Source organism: Camarhynchus parvulus, chromosome Z (assembly GCF_901933205.1).
Source record: "Camarhynchus parvulus chromosome Z, STF_HiC, whole genome shotgun sequence".
In the NCBI taxonomy this organism is placed as follows: Eukaryota; Metazoa; Chordata; class Aves; order Passeriformes; family Thraupidae; genus Camarhynchus; species Camarhynchus parvulus.
In genome coordinates this window covers 48708581-48725083 of record NC_044601.1, presented here as the reverse complement: position 1 = coordinate 48725083, position 16503 = coordinate 48708581, and the positions used below count along the sequence as shown (strand labels likewise).

General features: G+C 38.5%; 1 protein-coding gene across 11 annotated transcripts in view; it reads left to right on the top strand.

Annotated features, from left to right (window-relative positions):
• MAST4 (microtubule associated serine/threonine kinase family member 4) overlaps positions 1–16503 on the top strand; it is a 276947-nt gene extending 260444 nt beyond the window's left edge. For 9 of the 11 annotated variants that reach the window (XM_030968186.1, XM_030968185.1, XM_030968184.1 and 6 more), the window contains 10 exons: positions 412–534; positions 777–889; positions 1752–1879; positions 1983–2215; positions 3020–3220; positions 4438–4667; positions 6371–6493; positions 8256–8392; positions 9009–9190; positions 10032–16503. In XM_030968186.1, the coding sequence (XP_030824046.1) occupies positions 412–534; positions 777–889; positions 1752–1879; positions 1983–2215; positions 3020–3220; positions 4438–4667; positions 6371–6493; positions 8256–8392; positions 9009–9190; positions 10032–13915 (5354 nt within the window). In that variant the 3' untranslated portion in view covers positions 13916–16503. The remainder of the gene's footprint in view (positions 1–411; positions 535–776; positions 890–1751; positions 1880–1982; positions 2216–3019; positions 3221–4437; positions 4668–6370; positions 6494–8255; positions 8393–9008; positions 9191–10031) is intronic. The other 2 variants (XM_030968193.1, XM_030968192.1) reach the window with 1 other exon arrangement.

Below are 16503 nucleotides of genomic sequence, written 5' to 3'. Positions count from 1 at the left end.
ATTGTGTATTGCTGTCATAAAACATGGAAAGATCTCTTAAGTCAGCAATAGTATTTATATTGAGCAACTATTAAGAATCATTCTGCATTACTTCATAACTTGTACTTACCTATTGCACATATTTATATTTGTAGAACTACATACAATGATTCTGACTAATATGTAGCTAACAGATCAGTACATCTGGAAGAATAAAAATCTTAAAAGGGGAAGAAGATAGGGCAGTAAACTTTAATGGCCACAAGAAAACAGTGGCAGGGACTATTTCTGACAGGTTTAGAATTTCTAATGGGAATGGGTAGTAGATATTCATGCATACAGTGGTGACTATGCCTTTCCGTGACTGTTTAGTTCATTTACTGTTAGAGGATTTGGTTCAGTTTGCTCAATGTTTTCCTCTGGCTCCTCCAGGTGGTGCATATGAAGTAAAGCAGCATCAGTTCTTCAGGAGCCTTGACTGGAATAGTCTGCTGAGGCAGAAAGCAGAATTTATTCCACAGTTGGAGTCTGAAGATGACACAAGTTACTTTGACAGTAGGTGTTTTATGGTATCAAAAAAAGTTATGAACACTTGTTTAAAGTAATCACTGTCTTTGACTCTTGCTTACTGCTTTTTAAATTCCTTTATCAGAATTACTGGCAGTTTGCAGTTTTACCAGTGAATTGACACTTCAGCAAAAGTAATCTTACTAATAGAACTAGATTTTTATTTAATATTAAAACATAGTATCTATTCTTCCTGATAAATTCAGATATTTTATTGCCCTTGTCTGTAGCTCGTTCTGAGAAATACCACCATATGGAAACTGAGGAAGAAGATGATACCAATGATGAAGATTTTAATTTAGAGATAAGACAGTTCTCCTCATGTTCACACAGATTTTCAAAAGTAAGTAAAAATTTCTGTCATCTTAGTATTTACTGTTCTACTTTTGCAAATTTTGGAAATGTTAAATACAGAGGAGAAATATAGGGCCTTATTTTCTCAAGAAACTATGAAGTTAACTGAAATTGAGCAAGAATACAATGAATACCATTAAATCAAAATATGGGAAGATTGTGTAGAAAAGTTACATTTTGAATCTTTAATATACTAATGGAAACTTACATAAATATGATTATATTTTCTGTAGAAGACTCATTATTGCATAACGGAAAGTGTCAAGGAAGCGTTCTGTTAAATGCTAATATGTGTTCTTTGTATTGGTTTCTTTATACATAGTTTTCATGTTGCTCCAGTTGTGTCCTGGGTATTTTGTAGGTGCATAGCAAGTATTACAGTACTACTGTGTGGTAGGTATTAATTTAGTGACATTTGACCAAAGGAAAAAGCAAGGTAATGGTTAGCATGCTGAGGCAATAAATACAGTGGAGGTGAATTGGCAGGAAATAATAATAATGGAAGAGAACACCCAGGATTTTGGCTTTACTGTCTTGGTTCGCACTTTGAAATGAGGAGAAAACTGATAAATACATAATGAGAAGAGGCTGTATATATATATATATATATATATATATATATATATATATATATATATATATTTGTATACCTATACATGAGGAGCCAAGAAAGCATTTTAAGAAAATGAAGTGTTGGAAATTTGAAAAGGTTAAAAAAATTTGAAGTTTACAATCTGAAATACTATATAAGCATTTAAAATAATAGAACTGTAGATCTCACATATCTTTTTTTTTAATATCAAATGTGTCAGTGATACTCAATTTTTCTGTGTTTTTTTTTTCTTTAATAGGTTTTTAGTAGTATAGATCGAGTCACTCAAGTTCAAGGTGAAGAAAAGGAAGATGCAGGAGACAAAACAAAAAGTGTAGCATTGCCTTCTGTGGAATCTTTAAGCTGGAGTTCAGAATATTCTGAAATGTAAGTGGAAGGATGTGTACAGCAAGTCGTCTACATCCTGTTTGTCAGATAGCAGGCCTCCTCATTTATTAACTGAATGAGAATTTGCTTATTTGTTATGCAGACAGCAAATATCTACATCCATCTCATCTGAGACTGACAGTAGCCGGCAGCAGCGCAGTTCTGGTTTGCTTCCAAAATTGTCTGTATCAGCTGAAGGAGAACAGGATGATTCCACCAGCTCACGGGGACCCCGGGAGGAACAGGAAAAGTCTGCATTTGTGAGCGATGAAACAGTGCAAGATGAACCTGAAGTAACCACTCCAGCAAGTACAATCAGCAGCTCCACACTATCAGGTAATTCACAGGGGGTGTCTTGACTGATGATGCTACAAACAGTTGCAGACCACCTTCTTGTGGCAGTAGCATTCATAGATTTAGAAGTGATGCATTTCAGAACTGCTTTCAAAAACAGCCGTCCCAACAGGGATCTGGTTTGGGATCAGATCAGGTCTAACACTCTGTACTACGCGTTGTGTGTTTTTAATTAAGACTTCACTACAATGTACACCTTTCAGAATTGAGAGGATTTTCTTCGACTTGTGGAAGTCACTTTGGTGATTACAAATCTAGGAGGAAGTGTTGCAAACCATTCTCTACTTAATTGATTTTGAGCATAGTCTCCCTGCTCAAATACTTGTTGCATTTCAGTAGACTCAGGGCCTTAGTTTCATATCTACACATCTACCAGTTTTCAGCTTCCTTCTCTTCTGTACCTCACTGAGTTTTTTCAACATACACCCTTCTATTCTCAAGCCCTTGATTTCCCATGTAGTCCACATTTTCCTCCCCCCTCCTTTCTGTTCATGGAGGAAAAAATTTCCTCACGGCCATCCATCTCTGTCCTTGTCTAGAACCTTGATGTTGATTGTGCTGTATTTCAAGTCTTGCTTGCTATCCCCCAGGTCCTGTGTAATGGTGTTGGCATTAATACAGCAGCTGCAGTGATAACTCCAACTGTGTGATCCTCTTCTTACACTTAACCAGTTACACTTGAGAGTAGTTTATTTTTTCTGTGGTCCATTAGCAAAAGGATATTCCCTCAATGCAAAGTTTACCGAAGTTTTCCCTCAATGTCTTTATCCCTTCTTCTTTGTACAGTTGGCAGTTTCTCAGAACACTTAGATCAAATAAATGGAAGAAATGAGAGTGTGGACAGTACAGATTACTCCTCAAAGCCAGCTGGTGAAGTTGCATCGCACATGGCTCGACAGCGATTGGAAAGCACAGAGAAAAAGAAGATCTCTGGAAAAGTCACAAAGTCCCTTTCTGCAAGTGCTTTGTCCCTTATGATCCCAGGAGGTAGAGATAAATACTTTTAGTTGAAATGTTAATGATTTATACAATGCTGTGAAGGCTTATGATGCAAATGCAAGATTCTGTATAGTCCAGAATTGATTCTGTGTCACTCATTTTTGTTTCTCTTGTTGTTCACTTGCATAACTAGTCAGTGCAATCTTGTCAGCAAGTCATGGTGCTCACACTACAGCTGAGGGGCCTTCTCTGACAGGCAAAAATGCAACTTAATGGTGTTTCATCTTGAGCAAGCACAGCAGGATGCAACTTCATTCCTTGGTCCATCTGACAGTAGGGTTGTAGATTTAGTTTTAACTAGCCCTCAAAACCAGATGTTTGTTAAAGCAGCACAGGACTTGTTCTCTCTCATCCCCCGTACGAAAAGCTGATAAACAGGAGAGCAGTGTCAAAAAATAGAAATAGCATGTAGCCTTCTACTTGTACTAGTCTGAGTTAGATCAAGTGCTCAAAATTTGGAGCCAGAAATAATGCTGTAAGTGGACGTATAACGGTAATATTGAGTGGTTTTGTATGAAGGATTGGTACTTCGCTTTCTTGTTGTCCAGAACTGAAGTCCACAGTGCTGCAATTGTATTCACATTTGCACAAGCTTGAGCACAAAGTGCATTCAAAACAATAACCTAAAACGAAGTTGTAGTTGGTATTGTTGGAAGAAACTCTTGTGTTCTTTGCATGATGTAGCAGAATGTAGCAATGGAGGCTTCTTACAAACATTGAGTTACTGCCCTAGGTACCCAGTAGATACTGTGGTTTAGTTGGAGTAGTCTTTATCTGTTTTTGTATATAACTGAAAGCAAGAAAACAGCTAGCAGTTTGTTAAACATTGCTGGGGAATGATTTTGGGTGTATTCATAATAATATTTGCTACACTACTCTGATTTTCTTTTCATCCATGTTTGCTAGGAAGAGGCTGAGAATAGTTCTTGCAAAGTTAGCAATGAGTGTTTTTCTTGTGCAAAAGGAAAAAGCAGTCTATATGTCACAAGTTAACCCTTGCATTAAACAATACAGTTTACACTCCAGGGAAAATAATTAAATTCTAATATCTGGTTGTTGAGCTTCTCATTCACTAATAGGCACACTAGGTGAGGAGGACTGGTAGTTTAGACAAAGACAATGACATATATTAATATAAAGATATCATTAAGCCAAATGAAATTTGTGTGGGCTCAGAGTGTAATAGGCAGATTTTTTTTTTCCAGATGTGTTTGGTGTTTCTCCTTTGGGAAGTCCTATGTCTCCTCATTCCCTGTCATCTGACCTTTCATCGTCCCGAGATTCATCTCCCAGCCGTGATTCATCAATTGCTGCTGCAAGTCCTCATCAGCCGATTGTAATTCACAGTTCAGGGAAAAAGTATGGCTTTACCATCCGAGCAATCAGGGTTTACGTGGGTGACAGCGATATCTACACTGTGCACCACATTGTTTGGGTAAGATAATGCATGTTTTCTTGCTGATACGTGGCCACAGAATACTTTTTGTACCCATGGCATCTCTTTGTTAACAATTACTGTGTAAATTACAATGATATGCCAAGCAGTTTTTCTTAGAATGAAACTCTGCCTGTATACAAGAGCAGTGTTGCCTGTAGGGAAGACAACAAGGCATTTTTGGCAGAAGCATTATCTACATGTGGTGTTGAACTTCTGCAACTTCACTTAACTTCTGGCAAGTTTGTCAGTTTTGAAAAATAGTGTCTTGAGTTCAGAGTATTATGTCTTAGAAAACCAAAGGCTTAGTGCAGACCCTCTTTGATTTGGGTCAGGATTTGCAAATGTAGGAGACTGTAAAGAGAAATTGTTGAAAAATAGGTGGAGTTTATTAAACTGCATAAATCATAAATTAATGGATTCATGAAAATCAGCACTATTTAACAAGACACACATAAGCTGATCTCAAGTACTGATTTTCTGTTGTGTAGAAATGTGCAGTTTGTTTGGAATTGTGAATACTTTTGAGGTTTGTATGGCACAGGAAGAAGATTGACTGTCTTGAAAAATCATGTCTTTTTCATCCTCTCTTCACTACACAGTGGGAGAGAGGCTAAAGCAATTCTTTGGTTGTCAGCCTCCTTAATTGTAAAATAATTATATACTTAGGTATATATATATATGCATTTTTTTATAATTTATGTTGGTAACAAATTATAATTTTATATATGGTTTAAATTACATGTACATAGATAGTATGTATATATAAATTATTTCAACTATCCTAAAAAAATTATCACAAATTTACCAAAAGACTTCACGTTTTAAATATGTATGGTAGATTTTGAAGTAGCAGTGTTGATGTAGTGTATTATTCATTTTTTATTCATATTGTTTACCCCTTAGACCTATTAATCCATCAAGAGTAGTGAATCTGGAGAACTGGGTATATTTGGTGGATAATGGAATAAATTTTAAAAAATTATTTCTTGCCACTAGTGTAACATCACACCAGTGAAAGGAAGGGGGAAAATGGTACCTTGCAGTAAAAGTTAAACCTTGGGCTTTTTTAAAGTATTATAAGTTTGTTGTTCAGCTCTGTTTGCATTGTAGTCTTCAGTCCTGTCTGCATGACTTAAAATACTCATTTAGAAATATAAAAAATTATTAAACAACCTTCAAAATATATTTCAATTCAGTTTCTTTTGGTCCTTTGTCACTCTTGTGCTGCACCAACCCCTCTAATGGGAAGCCTGGTGAATTTGAACCAAATAGAAACAATCCTTAACCCTATGGTGGAGTTAATTTTAGTTGTGGTTAGAGTATTGCATGTGAGCATTACCTTAATTACAGTGTTTCTCATTTTCAGATGCTAAAAATCTTCACTTAGTTCTGAAAATTTGCAGTGGGTAGTGAACCACCCCTTCTTACTATGCATGAGAACTCCCTGTTTTACAGAGCTTACTTAATACCCATAGCAACCAGCAGTGTTTCAGTGAGCTTTGAAACCATTCCAGGCCCCATATAAAGTGTGAGTAAGTAGGGGAGACTCATACGAAGTTGGAGTAAGTAGGGGATGGTGAAAGAGCTGAAGGTATTTTTCTTCTTTTCTTCCTTTACATAACTTAGTATCTGTAAGTTTCTTCATTGCCAGCTGGTTTGGGGTTCATTTTGTGTATATTCTCTTCCTCTCTTTTTTTTAGAATGTGGAAGAAGGAGGTGCAGCTTACCAAGCAGGTTTAAAAGCTGGAGACCTGATTACTCATATCAATGGAGAGCCAGTGCATGGTCTTGTTCATACAGAAGTCATTGAACTGTTGTTAAAGGTAACTCTTGGACAGCTAGGATACTAAAGTGATTGCTGTTTTCACCAGTGATGGTGGGGTTATGTTTGATTTCTTGAGATTAGTCACTCAATTTTATTGTTCTTAGAAGTACAAACTCTAAGTTGCTCTTGCCACAGATCTGGAGAAGGGCCAATAACTTTCCTATATTGTGCTATGATTTTAGTTTTTCTGCCATAGACTGGCACTGTTGAGAGATAGCTGAAGTAAATTTGAGGCAATGGCACAAAGAGATATCTCTGTCTCTCAAAAAAATTGACATTCTCAAGAATGTTATCGAATGCCTGCATCTTCCTCAGGTAATTCAGGCTTTTGACAATGATGATACCTCTCATTTTTCTTCTTTAAAAGTGAAAATCAGTGAGGAAAAGTAGAAACAAAAAATATTAAATATTTGCCTGCTATACAGGAGGTTGCCTTTCATATTAGGGCCCAAAAGGTTTTTGTCTCATGTATACTCAGGCATGTCTGACAGAGCTTCTTCAATTAATGAAAATCTCATCCTGCAGCTGGACTTTCATGAATAATCTGTCACATTTTTCTCTTGTGGTTTTCTGAAGTCTGTCCTATTAAAAAGGCACAGTTTTTCCATGGAAACAAACAAACCACCCAATAAAAAGAAAAAAAAACCCTTTTATTTTCTCTGTAGCTCATCATATCTCATTTTCATGTAATCTTTCCAGGGTAAGCTAATGTAAGTCAGAATTACTTTAGACAGCTGTATATTTGCTTCCTATATTATTAACAATTTATGGTGTTATGTGCAGAGCTCAAAGTCAGTAGTCAGTTATAAAAGAAGTCCAAAAAAAGCAGTGGAAGGCAGTGAGATCATGGGAAAAATAAAACGCTAAAGAAAGATGAAAAATACACTTTTTCTTCAGTCTTTATTTTATTTCTCTGAAACTAGGAAGAACTTCCAAGTTTTCCAATTTTGAAGGAAATATGTAAGAGAAAATTCTGTGACTTATGTCAGTCAGCTGTGCTCTCATTGTCTAGGTCAGAAACAGAAAAAGAAACATGACAACCCTGCTCACTACATAGAAGAGCAAACGCAAAACAAGAGATCATTGTTTATCTATAACTTAATTTGTTGGGTTGTATCATAAATTAATTTGGGCTATTTCAATTTCTTTAAAAGGAAGTTCACTGTAGGGATATACAGCGCTGAGCAGAAGCTACAGATTTTTAAAACTAGCAGAAAATACTTTTTTTTTTTTGAGTCATCTCTTTGCACAATCAGTGCTAAAAAGCTTAGGTTAATCATACTTGTTAACTCTTTTGAACAAGATAAAAATGTGGTTTGGGATTGCCAATGAAGATTTAATTTTTCTCCTCTGTTTCATCATTGTAACAGTTGGTGTCTTGAGATGTGAGTGGACCGCTGTGCAGTTACAGCTGTTCTTTGTGGGAAAATCAGGTTTTTCTGTAGAAGCTTCTGTTTTGAAGTTTTCAGTCTTGGTTAATCCTTGGTGTCCTCCTGTCTGGCTACAATTACTGGAATTGCTCCTTGTCTTGGAGCTTGAATGGAGGAAGTTGGGAAATACGGCAGAATTTGAGAACTTCCCAATCCTCGTTTACTAACTATGCATGGCAATGTGTGCACAGGGTTCCCTGCAGAAACACCTCTTATTCTGGAGTTGATTCTCTTTGCATTTGTGTGTATGGTGTAGATTCAGTGTAAGGCAAAGTTGTCTTGTGTTATTCGTATCACTCACACTTAAGGCATCTTCTTTCATTTTGGCAGAGTGGCAACAAAGTCTCAGTAATGACAACTCCTTTTGAAAACACTTCCATCAAGACGGGACCTGCCAGGCGGAACAGCTACAGGAGCCGAATGGTTAGGCGCAGTAAGAAGACCAAGAAGAAGGAGAGTTTAGAGAGGTGAGTAGTCCTTTGCTTTCACAGTGTGTGTGTCTATACATAATAAATTTAAAATATGAAGTTAATACAGCTTTTTCTCATCTTCTGTATTGCTACCTTCTTTCTGAGATTGTGGCCTTCCAAATCTTGTTTTGTCCAAACTAGATCTGCTGAAATAAACTCTAAAAATAGTGAATAACTGAGGTTGCATCTTAATTTGGCTTAACTATATGATTTTGCACTTGTTTAATTAAACTTTTTAGTCCTAGTGCTTATCAGCGTTTTTAATATGATACGTTCATGTGTATTTTATAAATGTGTTGTTAGTACTTTATAGGTACTTCGTCAGTTTTGATAGGTTGCTAAATTTAGAAAATAAAGATTTATACTCATAAGGAGATAGACGTTCTTCTGAAATATAGTAAATTTTAGTATGAATAAAATTAGTTACAGTGTCTATCCCACCTATTAGTGAATCAGGATGCTTTCTGAACTTCCCAGTCTGCAGTGTGGTTTGCTTTCATGTAAAGATAGATTTACTATTTTCATAGTGTCAGCTTGCAAGAATTTTGCCTGTGCTAATAGTATCTTCTGTGCACCTTAACTTATGATTAATGCTGTGTTTTTCTCACACAAGGAGAAGATCTCTCTTTAAAAAGCTGGCAAAGCAGCCCTCACCTCTTCTTCATACAAGCAGAAGCTTTTCCTGCCTGAACCGATCACTTTCTTCAGGGGAGAGCTTGCCTGGGTCTCCCACCCACAGCTTATCTCCTAGATCTCCTACACCAAGCTACCGTTCCACTCCTGATTTTCCATCAGGTGAGTGTGAAGCAGTGGAGAGCAGAGGAAAAGCACTGGAAGAGTACTTTACATTTTGTGACCCCCCCCCCTTCCCCAGATCTGATATGCTCTCCTACGAGCAGTCAGCTCTGACAAGTATAATCATAGAACAGCTGTTTTCTGTCTGGAAAAGGGAAACAGATTCCTGATGCAAAACAAAAGGTATTTTTATGATGCAGAAGCACCTAAAAAGCAATTATCTCTTAAGTTTGTCCTAGTTTAAAGCTCAGTCCGCTGGCTGAAAGTTGAATAATAAAAAGTCCATATTTGCAGCAAAAGAGAGAATTTTGCCTAAGAGATAACAGAGTGAAAGTGAGATAAAAGTTGCTACATAATGGAGCTAGGATGGCACTCATGAATGCAGATTTATTGCTGAAAAGATTAGCTGTGTGCTAAAATATGTATCTCTCTGACTCCTAAAGGCCTGCCCCTTTTTTCTTCTTTAACTTCTGTCACAATTGTAGTGTGTACTGGAATTGACTGCTATTGTACAATCCCTTGGCAAAGGTAAATTATCTGGAAAGCCTTGATCATTGCTTTGAAGTGTCAGAAAGCATTAGTTATTCTATTTAAGTAAAAGCAAGAGATAACTTAAAGGGGATGATGGAAGAGAGAGAAAGGGAGAAACAGCATATGTAATTGGAATGATGCAGGTTTTGCAGCCTAAAACCTTTTCCACTTAAAACCTTCCAGATTTTGGAACACTGTAGTGGGAGACAGCATAGGGCTTTTGTTCTGCTTCTCACTGAACATTTAGACAAGATAGGAAAAGTCTTGCTAATCTTATGTTTGTTTGCTTGGTTTTTTGTTCTTTTTGTAGGTACTAACTCTTCTCAGAGTAGCTCCCCTAGTTCCAGTGCTCCCAATTCTCCAGCTGGTTCAGGGCACATAAGACCCAGCACTCTTCATGGCTTGGGTCCAAAGCTTGGTGGGCAAAGATACAGATCAGGAAGGCGCAAATCAGCTGGCAGCATTCCCCTTTCTCCTCTCGCACGGACACCTTCTCCAACACCCCAGCCAACATCTCCTCAGCGATCTCCATCGCCGTTGCTGGGACATTCGATTGGAAATACAAAAATAGCTCAGTCTTTTCCTAGCAAAATGCACTCACCTCCAACTATTGTGAGGCATATTGTCAGGCCAAAGAGTGCAGAGCCACCAAGATCTCCACTGTTGAAGAGAGTCCAGTCTGAAGAGAAACTTGCACCCTCTTATGGCAGTGATAAAAAACACTTATGTTCACGAAAACACAGTCTGGAAGTGACCCAGGAAGAAGTGAATAGAGAACTGTCTCAAAGAGAGGTAACTCTTCAGAGCTTGGAGGAGAATGTTAGTGATGTGCCATCACTCACACGAGTCAGGCCTGCAGAGCAGGGCTGCTTGAAACGACCCATCTCCCGAAAATTGGGTAGACAGGAATCCATTGATGAGCTAGACAGAGAGAAGCTGAAGGTCAAGGTAGTTATGAAAAAGCAAGATTTTGCTGAAAAAGCAAATGCTGCTATACATGAACCTAGCAGTGAACCAGAAAATCCCAATACCTTGAGACTGGAAGAAAGAGAGAAAAAAGCATTCCAGAAGGTATTAGAAAGATCAAACCAGTTTGAAATGAAAATTGTTACTGTGGAGACCCAGTCAGCTGGTGGCATACTCAAAGACACCCTTCAAAAGAATGCAAACTTGAGATCAAATGATAGTGTTGCTTTAGATGGACAGATATTGTCTCATGGGCCTCCCCCTAATGAACTCAGTCATATTTCTTATGACTTCAAAAGAATTTCCCCTTCATGTACCCTGCAAGATGTGCTACCTCAGTCCTCTGACAAGATACTTAATGGAAAGGGAGAAAACACAGATAAAATTGTACCAACAAAAGAATTTGTCAAATTTGAAAGATTAGATGGTAAACTTGCAAATATTGATTATCTCAGAAAGAAAATGTCTATTGAAGAAAAAGATGACAGTGTCTGTCCAGGGCTAAAACCTAAGATGACATCTAATGTTCATGAATGCCTTCAACTTAGTACAGGCAGACCTGTGAACATACAGCAGGACTCCAGTGCAGTTGCAGATGGTAGAGCATTTATTGGCAGTGCACATGCTACTCAGATGAACTCAGTTTCTTTTGTTCCTCTCAAGACCTTGAGTGGCCGAGCAGACATGAGCGTGGAAAAATCAGCTCTTATTTCTTCTGAAGCTCCTGTCAGAAAAAGTCCTTCAGAATATAAGCTTGATGGGAGGTCTGTTTCCTGTCTGAAGCCAATAGAAGGCACGCTAGATATTGCGTTACTTTCTGGGCCACAGGCTTCGAAGAGTGAGCTGCCTTTGTGTGTGCTGCCAGAAGGACAGAGCAGCACCAGCAGTGATGGGGGATCTCCTAAACCCCCAGTACTACAAGGGAGTGGTGGGAAGGCAGAAATGGTCTCTCAGAAAGAGCAGTTGTTAAGTTACCCAAAATCTGGCAAAGTCAACATAGCAGAGCCTCAGGTCCTACAAGTAGGCAAGAGTTGTCCAAATCCACCACTCATCTCTGTGGCTACAGAAGCAGTGACAGAGAAAAAGGTTTCTATTCTGGCCACTAAAGGCAGTATTTCTGTTGTTGAAGCTGTTCAGAAGAAAGATACCTCCCCTTCAAAACAAAAGGATCATTCAATGGAGGTAAAGTCTTGTGTTACTCAAAGCCAGAGTGTTAAAACTGCTCAAACATATTCCAAACCTTTTGCTGGCCAAAGCACTCCTGAAAAAGCTGTAGGAAAAGAGAAGCAAATACAGAAAGAGTTGCCTGCCAAACAGCCAGTATCCCACAGAGGTTGTGAGCCTATCCCTGCAAAGGTGGAAGTGATCAGGGAGTCATCTCTGAAGGTTTCTGTCTCAGACGTCCTGATAACCACCTGCTCCAAGAGCAATGAAAAAAATTGTGCTGATTTTGCCATTCCAGCTGAGATGCAAGGAAAAACACAGCCAGCTGGCTCCAAGGCACAACCTAAGGATGGCAAAGAATCACTGAAACAGCTAGACAAAGATGACAGCAGTGTTTCTAAAAGTTTTGTGGAAAGGGAAATAACCAAGCAGAAGGCTGAATCTAAGAAAATTGTCACAGAGACAAAGAGTGACTCTCTTCCATCCAAATGGCCCGTGCAACCCTCAAGAGATTCTGATCATAAAATTGAGAAGTCTGCACCAGTTTCTTCTGTGCAGAAGGACAGTGCTAAAGACATGGGAAAGAAAGATCAGAAGTCACTCACTGATACAAGGCTTCATAGTAGTGAGAAAGAGCAGTCCAGCCAAGTTCCTTGGCAGCAACTTAACCCTTCAGACTCTCCTGCTGTGAAGGAGGCAGTAAACAGACATAGCACCATAGAAGTTCATGGAGGCATTCAAGAACACCTGAAGCCTGCTGCCACCTGTGTGGAAAGCAGCAGCAATAAACCCAGGCCAGCCTCTGATACAAGTTCCTCCAAGTCTAAGTCTTTGGATAAACAGATACTGTCACAAAAACCATGTGCTCCAGCCGTAAAAGAAAAAGAAATTGTTACTCAGTTGTCTGCCAGTTCCCGGAAGGATGGAAAGCATGCCAGTAAAGGTGTCCTAGATCACCTTTCTCCTGTTCCAGGCTCTTCAAGAAGAACGAACATTGAACATGTACAGGCTGAAAGGCCTGTGGGTTTGGACCATGGCTCAGTCACCACCCTCCAAATGAGCAGCACAGCCCCTGACACCAAACCCAAATCCTCTGCTGTGGGCCCACTACCAGCAGGCCCAGAGAATTCTAAGCAGATGCAGAGGCAAGAAGCAGCAGGCTTGGGGGAATCTGCTGATCAAAAGCAATTTCGTTTCAGTGAAAAACAAACCACCACTCCAAAGTTATCCACTGTGAAAGACTGCCTCTCACTGAGCAAACAGGCAGAGAGAAGTCCTGGTAATGAGATGATCGCTGCAGACAAAAGACCTGAAGGAAAAATATGCACTGACGCACTTTACGTTCAGCTTGACAGTGGGAAAGTGGAGCCTACTCTTTGTCTCACAACCTGTGATGTCAGAGGGAAGGGAGCAGAAAAGGCAACCACAAGTAGCAAAATCTCTCAAGATATAAAAGGGAAGGGACAAGTTAATCAGAAACAGCCAGAGGATGCAAACAAGCAGACTGCAATAAAACATCTGCCGGCTGCCAGTGGGCAGAGTTCTTGTCGTGTGGCTACAACACCAGGAAAGCCACTGTCTTGTTCATCCAATTTATCTGAATGTAGACAGGAAGTATCTGTTTCATCTGTTTCAGCCAAAAGTGAGGCATTGTCAGCAAAGGTTAAACCAGGCTCATCAGAGCTTCCTGCAACTTGCAAGGAACTAAGTAAGAAAAGCACCTCTTCCACAGGGAGCAGTAAGGCAGAAATTACTAAGAGTGTTTCACTGATGGCCTTGCACAGTGCCGCTATTGTAGCAGAAGCCCACCACCCTCCTTCAAACCTTGGGGGGAAACCTGGAAATCAAGGAAAGCCTCTTTTCGTTAACACTGTGGATGTAAAGGGAAAAGATACTGTTCTGACTCAGCAGTCTGCTTCAAGAAAACAGAATGTAGGTAAAGATTTACCTAGGTCAGCAGCCACACCTGACCGCCCTAACGCACTTTCAGATGACAAAGACTCAGCTCGGCAGCGTCGAGGAAAGGAAGTTTCACGGAGCAGTGCACACAAAAAAACGTGTTAACTCTTAAGACCTGGCAAGTGTGTATTCAACACTAGCTGAAACAATTTCAATATGTTGTACTGCCTTTAAACCAGCACTGTGTCGTGTCTTTGTGCGGCAAAGCTTTCATGTCACTGAAGAAACAATACAAGGGGATATGTAAAGAGAGGACTTTTTTTCAAAATGCCTTTCCAATTGTAACCGGTAAAACTGTTACCACATAGTATTTGTACAAAAATACCTTTACAGCCTAGAGCTGTTGAAAATACTTCTTCTGTAAATACTTAGCAATGTGTTTGGGGTTTGAATGTAGCATTATACTTTGCTGCTGGTTGCGTTGTTTACTCTTTCCCTTTTTAAGGTAGTTGCTTTGCCACGTATTTGCCATACTCGAATATGAAACCAAATTACTAAAATTCAGAGCTGGCATGGACATGCACAAGCATTGGTCTGACTGGGAAAAAAGAAAAACAGGCCACATTTTTACTAACTAAAAATCCTAGATAGAGGCTAAAAAATACTAGTACAGAATAATACGGTGACCTATTGTGAGTTTTTACATGTATTTTTAATAATCTGATTTTGATAGTACTGTTCTTGGCTGACTGCTTCACCAGATCTAACACAAGAAGTAACTGCATCTCCCTGCTGCACAAAGTCTGAGTAGAGTAGATGTCCTTAAAACTGTGGGAAGACCACTTAATTATCAGGGCATCCCAGCAAGAGTTGTGTTCTCTGGTGAAATGATGGTTCTTGTCTTGTCTGTTGGGAGTGTATTGTGTGACTTTCACCTCAGACAAGGCTGAAATTTCTGAAGCACATGCCATGTGCTTAGTTTTCTGCTGCAATCCTCTCGAGTTCCTTGAGCTTTTTTAAATTCAGGCCCTTACAGTGTGAGGCTCAAGTATAAGCACATGACTGGTAGTACTAGCATGTTCATCCGTGTTCTTAATACATTTAGAGAATACATATTATGGCATATAGGTCTGTTTAATTCATGTCATACAGCTGGTAGCTGTTTTCTATTTTATGACAAGTAAGGTAAAAAGGAAAAATACACTTCGGTGTCATATCCTCAGAAAAGTTTAGGCTATCTGACACATTTTCATACATAGCTGGGGCCTTATGTTGTAGACCTAACTTGCTGTTTTTAGCAAGTAATCCTGGGTTTCATATTCATTTTGAAATGCATTGAGTAGCTCCATACATTTCATAACATAATCTTTTTATTTGTATGCAAAAAAAAATTCAATACTGTAATTATAAAAGAAGCATTTTTTAACAAAGGAACTTGTTGGAGCTATTTGGTGCTAGAATGTTACTGTCTTTTTACTTTTGCTAAGCCTTATTTAAATTTTGTATACAGTGGAACCTGTAGACTTTGATCATTTTTGTGTGGAGTATTTAGCTTGTTTTGAGGGATGAAAGGTAAAATTTGAAACATGTACAGAAGCACTATGAAATACCCTTGCAGGTGCATGGGTTTTAATAATTGGGGATCAATAGAATGGTTGTTTTGCTTATTTCTGTTTTCTGTAGCCACAGTAGAGCTAGGGCCCTACATTTTTCACCAATGCTTATGGTTTGTCTTTCTGTCTCAAAAGCTAGAAAATTTTTTGTAAAAGCACAGTGTAATCTTGACTTGGAGACTTGTGTGACAACAGACAGTGTGCAGAATTCATTTCCCTCTGCTGAAAACTTTATTATACTGATTTGTTGAGTTGGATTACAGCAAACCTGTAAGGAAAATCCAGTATCACAAATAACTCCTGATTTTACATGTGGCACTAGAACATTAATACTGCCTTTGATGCATTCAGAAAAGAGCTAGTAAGCAGTGGATAATAATTTTTGAGAAGTCTTAAAAATAAAATGGTCTCGACATTTACAGTTCATCTGTGCTTTGGCAGTTAATACAAGTGAATGCTAATGCACTTCAAATAACATTTCTGTCTGGGAGATAATTCCTAGTTTACAGTCTGCATTTTTTCAGCTATCCTCTTGTTTCTTTTAAAACCCATCTAGCTTTTGTTTACAGTATACCTTTATGAATATTTTGTATTATCACTTCTGACAAATAAGTTCTTTGCATTTTGGAAGTGTAACAGTGCATAAGCTTGTGTTTATGTAGTAACTGTTTGTTGGTGTTTACCTTATAAGTGAGTTGTTAGAGATCCTCCTGCCTGTGTTTTTCTTGGTCAGTCTTAATGTGATTATAGATCTGATGTGTTCTTTTGTAGACTTCCTGCAGTAGATTTCTCAGCTTACAAAAAAAATTTAAAAGTTAAAAAAAAATCGTTAGGGTCTGTGCAATAAAGTGTTTGCAGTCTTATTTTCTCTGAGAAACTCCTTATGGATGTCATAATTGTTATATATTGAACACAGTTATTTATACTTATGCAGTTGCATAACATTGAAATAAAAATTCAGCATGAAATTGTTGTGTTAGCATTTTTTCTTGAACTGCTTTCACTGTTGTAATGTAAGGCACATCTCTGCTGTACTCAGAGGCTGGCAGTTTTGGTGTTTTTTGGGGCTACCTCAAAAAAAAAGGGTGCACCCTTTAAGGCATGTGCTGGTGGAGGGTTTTGCATGAGGAAATGCAGTTT